Below are 8,233 nucleotides of genomic sequence, written 5' to 3'. Positions count from 1 at the left end.
TCCAAAAGATCTTCACCCAATTCACAATTAATAGCTTTTTTTTTTCCAGCATTCACTACTCATGCTTAAAGTTGCTAATTTTATTTCATTGCGACCATGGCAGCGGAAGCCAGGGTTCGCATTTCCGAGGAGTTTGTCGCATTTGCGACCTTCGCATTTGCGAACCAGATGTCTTAGACATGCATGACGCGCTGAGTTTGAACACTTGCGCCAGGGTTCTATGATCGTGTTAGAGTATTCGTACATTTTACCTTGCGGCTGCAGACCCATTCTTTACTAAAGTTGCCATAATTTTTAATTCTTGAACAAATTAAACAGTTTAAGTTTGTGACTAACGGAACTTATTTAAAATAATAGTGCATAATGGCATTACTCCTTCCCATTTCTTCTTTTATATCTTATCTAACTTGAAATGCATTGTATTATACCATGAAAGTGTTCCATTATAAATAAATCACTACACGTAATTTGGTAAAAGTTGATTCATGCACAATATACAATGTTACTCTTTATTCTTTCTTCTCTTTTTTTTTTTTTTTGATAATCCATTCTTTCTTTCCTTTATAATTTTTGTAAGAATATATCAGACAATATCTTCTTTACACTCTTTCTGTTTATCAACTTTTTGAAAAATGATAAAAAGAAGTGGCGTTGAGTTTCTCGACCCTTTGACTTAGGATTTAGTCGGTTCTATTTCTCGATGGGGCGGGGAAGGAATTATATGGTACAATTAAAATTTCAAGAACCAAATGAGTTTTTATTTGACCAAAATTTTTTATATACTTTTAAAATATTTTAAATTATTAATTATTATAACTTCTAGTAGTACTATATAATTTTTAAATATGTAAATTTTATTTAAAAAAACTTAAGATCTTCTAATTTATGGTCAAAATTTAAAATATTTGACTCTTGAAAAATTATAAATTAGGACAGAGAAAGTAACATATTAGTACATACCAGGAGTAGTATTTTTCAAAAGTATTTGACCAATTTCTATATTATTCAGCCCACCATTAAGAAATTTAGTTAAATAGGGAGTAATACCTCCGGAAAATTCAATTCCTTATTAAAGGAAAAAAACCCGGTGTTTTCATTGGATCCATATCCCGGTCCAGTTTCCAATCGTTTGCCGGTACCCCCATTCCCCTATTTCTCCCGCCGCCGGCTACCGCCTTTTCCGGCATCGGTCACCGCCACCACCGCCTTCTTCCGACAGCTCTAAATTGCCGATTATTGCCAATCGAGAAGAGAACTTTTTCGGAGAGTTCCACGGTTTGATAAAACCAGCTGCAATTCAAAAGACCAGTAAGTAATCATACAAACCCTAATACATAGAAATTTCTAATTTCTGTATTGAAATTTATTCAATTTTATTTGCAGAGCTGTAAGGATGATGAGAAAGTCGGGATATGGTTTACAACTAAGAGTTCCACCATCACAGCAGAAGAAGAAACAGGGGGGACCCACAAGGCCTCCGCTTCCTACAGCAGCACTTGGTTTCGGAGATGATGATGATGACGTGGAAAAAGAAATTTCTCGCCATGCCTCCAAGAATAAGGCTCTCAAAGATGTAAGGTTTTTTTGCTCATCTCACTATTTTCACATTTGTTTTATACCTTATTTTTTGAAATCCTTTTTAACTGATTTACTTTAGAGCTTAAGTTTTGTGCACTCAGGTCACTTATAAGGTAATTTCCGGTAAATCTTTTTGACAAGCAAGCATTACATGACACCCCGATAAAAATGGTAAATTAACCTGTATCAGAGATAAACTTTTCTTATAGTGTAAAATATCTTTACATGTAACAGAAAAAAAGATGTATGACTCCAGAAGGGGAAGTGACTAGCGTTGTAATTTCTATTGATTGTATTTGTTTTCTGTTTTTTTTGGCAGATTGAAGAACAGCATAAGAAGGCATTAGAAGAGGACCCTTCAGTATTTGATTATGATGGCGTATATGATGATATGAAAATGAAGGCTGTCCAACCTCGAGCTCAGGATCGCGAGGAGAGGAGGGTATTGTTTTGAGTTCCACTTTTTGCTCTTTGTTTTTTTTCCAGATGTCCAATATAATTTGATGAAATAAAACAAATGAACGACTCAGAAGTTTGGAGCAGATACTCTATGCTTAAACATTTGGAGAGGAAAACTCATGATTGGTTTTGCAATTAATTGTGAAACCATGTGAAAGTAGTTACTTTTGTAGAATTTGTTTTCCACGGGAAAGCTTTCCTCCTTGTTATATTGCCAAGTGAAATGCTTGTGTAATAGTGGATCAATGAAGCCATGTTGTTAAATAGGATTCAATTCACAAAGCAGATCGTGTATCAAACACTAAGTAGGCTAACAGACATTTTAGCTGGGTGTTGCTCATGTCATTCCACAAGACTTTCTCCTGTTTTATATACTGTCTTCTAGAAAAATGTCATACTCCTTTATCGAATAGGTATTCCCTCTTAACCTACATGGGAAATTCCCAATTAGAGTGGTTTCCGTGTCAGCTTGCATTCCGAATCTTTTCAAAGAAGCAAGTTTATATAGTTTCAAATTTATATATATGACTTATCTTTGAACTGTATGCCATACCAGACTTAAATTTTGGTTGAGAATATCTAACAAATAAAGAGATCATTAACTGATTATATGTTCATCACTTTTCCTATCTGATGAATTTACCACGAATATCCAAGACCCTTATGGGAAATTGATTCTGTATCTAGTTAGTAATGTTTTGAGAGGCCATCATTTGTTTCGTTCAGATCTGGAATCACTTGGTTGAAGTAGTTTGTGCAGTATTTTCATTGTGGTAGACTATATCTGAAACTGGATTTGAGATCTTACTTTTTCACGTTCCATCTCAAAAGATATTACTTTTTCACGTTAACACAACTTTCAGCCTTCCAAAAATATATCCTGGTTTACCTCTGGAACCTTAAACTCATGACATGTTATAGTGGCTTAGGCAGTAAGATACTAGGATTAGGAGTGTTTCGCGAGTTAAATAAAATATGAAAAGATTCTGTAAAGTGTTACTTTTTGAGGGTACCTCCTTTGTTTAGTTATTCTTTACCGAAGGACTTGGTAAGCTATTTTTTTAACTGCTTTTTTATACCTAGGTAAAACATTTCTCACATTTGAGGAACTAAAATTTTGCAAGAAAAATCTCTTGATAGATAAATTGTGCGAGAAAAAAATAGGAGGGAGTTCTTCTTTTCAAAGTGGTTATACTAATCTATTCAATCTTTTCTGCTTTTGTCTGGTTGCATTGTCTTGTCGCTGAAGATCCTTTGAAATATAGACTGTAATTTCTTTCTCTCAAAGTTTTTCCTCTAAAACTAGAGTTATATTTTATTGTTATTGGTGTTACTTTCTTTCTTTATTTACTTTTTCCTTTATAATAATATCTTAACATGTGTAACTTTTTGAGCACTGGAGGGTAGAGTAATATCTGCCGTTTTAACTCGACAGAAATGAAAATTGTTCCCGCAATTTTGTACCTTTTGCTGAAATTTTATCCTTGTTTCCAGCCAAAATATATCCAGATGCTAATGGAGAAGGCAAAAGTAAGAGAAAGGGAGCATGAGATCATTTATGAGAGGAAAATTGCGAAAGAGAGGAGTAAAGATGATCATCTCTTTGCAGACAAGGACAAGTTTGTAACTGCTGCTTACAAGAGGAAACTTCAAGAGCAGGCTAAGTGGTTGGAGGAAGAGCGTCTTCGTGAACTGCGAGAAGAGAGAGATGATGTAAGTGAAATTTTCTCATTTACTTGTGATTGCTAGTGGGTAACATGTGCAGGATCTTTTTTGTTCTTTGATTGCATATCTTAGTTCCATTTGTAGTGCTTCGTGTTGAGAAATTTCAAAGTCTTTAGGTATTAATTTGAAAACTATGGATGGCCTTTCAGTGATGCGTAATGTCTCCAAAATTTAATTTTACTTCTAACAATGCCCTTTTCGTGTGGTATCCACATGATGATAGAGCATGTTTAAGTATGATCTTAAGTTAACATTTGCAGAAAAGACTGATGGTTGTCATCTTCTGGTAATTCTTTCTGTAAAACTCATTTTAAAAGTTTTTGCCTCATGTAACCTGATAATGTTTCTTTGGATAGAATATGAAAACTCTTACAAAGGAAAAAGAACTGAATGGTAGAAATTACCTTCTCAATTTTATTAAGGCCCTGATCTGCAGAGCGTCTTAGCTTTTTAGAGGAGTACGTTTATGGCTAGTTCTTGAAAAAACAGATTTTATATTAGCACTTCAAAAAGTGTGGGTACAAAAGTTTAACGAAGCATTTTTTAAGTTAAATTAGCAGAATTATCTTCAAGAATATAATTTCACTTACATTTGATAGTGGGGCTATTTGTCTTGTTAAACTAGTACCTGAATTGTATGTCAAAAAGCAGTTTCAGAAGTTCCAATTTTGACAAACTAAGCATTAGTAAAATTTAACAAATACTGAAAATTTTGCTTTGCATACTAAAGCATTTATTTCTCAAATGCCTCACAGTTTCAACTGAGTGTGATTAGCTCCAACTAAAAGTACGGAAGCCACCCGGCTACTAATGATGTCAAAAGGAAAATCTGAAACTATAACGACGGCTATTAATGCTTATTTTACGGTAAAAGCTTTGATCTTGCTTAGACATGATGGTTTAACACAGAACAGTTCACTAGAAATAATCACCACTAAACAGAAAGGGTACATCATTTTTTTCCCGAAATGGTACATCAATTAACATTGTTATTCAGTAAGTAACAAATAAATAGAAGCTATGGCTGTCTGTTGCATGCATTAATTCTTCTATTTGATCTGAAGGTTTCACCTATCAGGACATAGATCATTTATGTTCTAATACTGTTAAATATATTGACAGGTTACAAAGAAAGCTGACATCAGTGACTTTTACTTCAATCTTCAAAAAAATGTTGCCTTTGGAGGAGAAGGCAAGTCCAAGAAGGCTGAGAATCATCATGAACAGGAAGCAATTCGGACAGAAGAAAAGCCTTCATCATCAGCAAATGCACATTCAGACATGTCTAGGGAGATAAAGAGGCAAGATCATGAAGCTTCCGCTTCTCCTCCTCGTAAAGAAAGGACTGATCGGGCGGATATCAAGCCTCATTCAGATAGTTTGTCTGAAGAGGGGGCTTTAAAACCCGCTTCAGATAATGGACTAACTGCTGTCACTGAATCTGCTGCAAGTGATCAACCAAAAGTTGACCATCATAAAAGAAATCAGGACGCTGTCACTGCAGCTAAGGAACGCTATTTGGCAAGGAAGAGGGCGAAGCAACAATAGGTTTGTGTTCCTAAGCTGCTGTTGGCGTTTTGTTTTGAAACTGATCCTTTATCTTTCAATGATTAGAAATTACTCCTGTTATATGTATACATTGTTGTAAGGTCTTTGAATGTCCATTTCTTATTTTGAATTTTAGGCTCTAGAGAAGGCCCTGATGATATTCTGATGCAAAAGTCAAATATTTGAATAGCAGGATAAATCCAAAGCTGCGTAGCTACTTTGTTTCCCTTTTTGATAGCTTTTATGAGCCTGTACATTAGTAAAAAAGGGAATGAACAACCTTTCTATCATGTAACAATACGTGGTTGAAGTGTCCAGTGTGGCAAAAATGATGGTATATCGACATCAGGCGCATTTCGTCTCTGGAGGAAGTTTGCTAAAAGAGCCAAAGGGCTGGAGTGTTCTTATGTGCAGTAGAAATGAGAACTACATTTTTACAGTGTACGACTTTTAGCTGAAAATAGTAATCTCAAGTTGCACTTTGTAGAATCAAGGTGGAGATAATAGGAACCTTACCCTTGTAAATAGCAGTAAATTAGTTGTGTCCAATTCTGGTGGTACTTGATGGCGAGAGATCCGTATGTTCCAAAAGACACCCATGTGCCACTCCCCAACAAATTAAAGGCCTTGTGCTCTTGGTCTGTCACGGGCATGTTGATCTATCTCATTGTTGTCTTACATTCGAATGGTAGCTTGTCCGTTATTGCCAAAGAAAAAAGGAGCGAGGCTCTATGTTTATCTTATTATCACATTTTCAGTCTGTAAATTTTGTTTGGTTCACACAGTCTTAAGTCACGATTATATAAGGTGATACATAGACTGCCCCATAACCTGGCAACAATTTTAACTTAGAAACCTCAAACTCAGACTTGTACCTATTCAGCACCTAATGTTAAGTTAAAATGTACCTATTAGACACGCACTATTGACTTGGCGCATTGCGTGTTTCACACTTCTCTTAAGACCATATTTACCCCACGCTGTTTTAAAGTTTCTTCTTCTCTCTTTTTCGTCTCCTACTATGCTGGCCTGATCCGGAGGTCTGTCGGAACAACTTCTCTACCTGCACAAGATACGGGTAAGGTCTGCGTATACACTATCCTCCCTAAATTCCACTTGAGGGATTTCACTGAATTTTTTGTTGTTTTTCTCGTCTCCTAATCACCACCATATCCACCTCCACCGATGTCCCGTGGCCACCTCCACTAGTGCAGCCAATGACCACCATATCCGCCTCCACCAACGTCCCATGACCACCATATCCATCATAGACACTGCCTTCACAACCTCCACCTTCGTATCCACCATTAGGTCCACCTCCACCTCCCCACTCTCCACTACACCCATAAAGAAACCACCCTTCCTTTTCTCCTTGGTTTTTTTCTAAAGGGTGCAATAGGTACATTATGTGCCGAGTTCAGGTGGCCAATAGGTAAGGTGTCTAAGTTAAAGTTGTTGTCAAGTTAAAGGGACTGTCTATGTATTTCACCAATTTAATGCTTTCTCGCAAGGGTGGGCTATGGCCTATGCTTCATCCCTCATATGTATCTTGACTTTTCCTTATCTTTGATCAATGGACATTTTGCAACTTAAGGGCAGCACATAGGTTTCCTCATCAGCCAGACAACCTATTCTCGTAGCCGAGGACCACAATATCTTGGAATCTCTGTCATTCCCCCTTTTCTTTTTTTATTCTTTTTATTGTGTGCTGTGTTCCTTTTAAATTCTAAATTATCCCTTTAGAGCTTAGGAATGGTGGAAAGACTTTTCACCATTATCAAAAAAAAAAACGAAGAGCTTAGGAATGGTCGAAAGACTTTCCCTTTTGAACTTCATTGATCGCAGCTTAATGGAAAATATACTACTTTATGTGATTGTATTAATGTACCTTAAACAAAGAGGAATAACATTGGTACATCAGATGACATTCTTAAAATGCTAGTGCTGAAATTGTTCCCCGATCTGCCGAAAAGAAACAACAACAACAATTCAGTATAATTCCATTAGTGAGGTCTGAGAAGGGTAGTGTGTACGCAGACCTTATCCAAAAACTGTTTCCAATAGACCCTCGGCTCCCTCTCTCCAAGAATTCCTCACCTTGCTCTCGGGCCGAAGAGAGAATATAAAAATACTGCTAACCCATGTGAGGACTAACATGCGAATTAATTAGTACCCATTTTTTTTTTCATTTCAAAGCTCAGAGTTCAAAATATAATAGTGAAATGGAAATCATAACAGACTGAAATTTGAAATTCAACCGAGAAGAAAATCTTTATCTGCCTAAATCTCGGCGGACAAAGTTACTTCATATGGCCAACTCTTGTCATCACAATTTTTTAACCCCTCTGTAAATGCGGGGACCACCTAATTCTAATATTATCTTTACACTTTTACTTATTTTTATTTATTTCTTTTATGAATTTGTAGCAATGCTATATATATAATCCAAAAAGGGAATAGGACCAAACAAATGCTTGTGCAATGGTTAGCATCTAAAACAAAATGTCTTGGAGCATTGGATTTTGTCAACCCCCAACGCTCCCTTATCGTTTACACACTTCGGTGCAAAAATTAATTGCTTTTGGAGTTTTTTTGATTGTTGAATCACATGCCACACTACCTATTGTTGTACCTATGTCCCAAGAGTTGCCAAAACCTACTATTCTGCTTTTACTAAAAAAATACAACTTCAACATATATATTACCCTCCGTCTTAATTTATGTGATTTTTTTTATTTTTCGAATTCAAATTTTTAATTTTAATTGTGTATTTAAACATAGAATTTTTTAATATTTTTAAATAAAATTTAATATTTGATAACTACGTAAAAAGTACTATAACACAATAAGAAATAATTTAAAATATTTAAAAAAGACATAGGAAAAAATACGGTCAAAAAATAATTTGTTTAATTCTCGAAAT

General features: G+C 35.5%; 1 protein-coding gene across 2 annotated transcripts; it reads left to right on the top strand.

The window, feature by feature from the left end:
* The first annotated feature begins 1,028 nt into the window (after nucleotides 1-1,028).
* LOC107794648 (uncharacterized) lies at nucleotides 1,029-5,954 on the top strand. Of its 2 annotated transcripts, XM_016617162.2 has the most exons (6): nucleotides 1,029-1,308; nucleotides 1,384-1,573; nucleotides 1,898-2,020; nucleotides 3,532-3,750; nucleotides 4,885-5,310; nucleotides 5,447-5,954. In XM_016617162.2, the coding sequence occupies exons 2-5, from the start codon at nucleotides 1,394-1,396 to the stop codon at nucleotides 5,308-5,310; spliced, it is 948 nt and encodes a 315-aa protein (XP_016472648.1). In that variant the 5' UTR covers nucleotides 1,029-1,308; nucleotides 1,384-1,393; the 3' UTR covers nucleotides 5,447-5,954. The 2 variants fall into 2 exon arrangements, with proteins under 2 accessions (XP_016472648.1, XP_075078027.1); XM_075221926.1 differs by having other exon boundaries at nucleotides 4,885-5,545.
* Nucleotides 5,955-8,233: the final 2,279 nt, after the last annotated feature.

Source organism: Nicotiana tabacum, chromosome 9 (assembly GCF_000715075.1).
Source record: "Nicotiana tabacum cultivar K326 chromosome 9, ASM71507v2, whole genome shotgun sequence".
Lineage (NCBI taxonomy): Eukaryota > Viridiplantae > Streptophyta > Magnoliopsida > Solanales > Solanaceae > Nicotiana > Nicotiana tabacum.
Note: the sequence above shows the minus strand (reverse complement) of the source record. Positions and strands in the feature narration are given on the sequence as shown.

Excerpts from the sequence above, each read along its gene's own strand:
- LOC107794648 (XM_016617162.2), top strand. The coding sequence starts at position 1,394 with ATGATGAGAAAGTCGGGATATGGTTTACAACTAAGAGTTCCACCATCA. Across the intron at positions 2,021-3,531 it reads AGGATCGCGAGGAGAGGAGG|CCAAAATATATCCAGATGCT; the intron begins GTATTGTTTTGA and ends CCTTGTTTCCAG. Across the intron at positions 3,751-4,884 it reads TGCGAGAAGAGAGAGATGAT|GTTACAAAGAAAGCTGACAT; the intron begins GTAAGTGAAATT and ends ATATATTGACAG.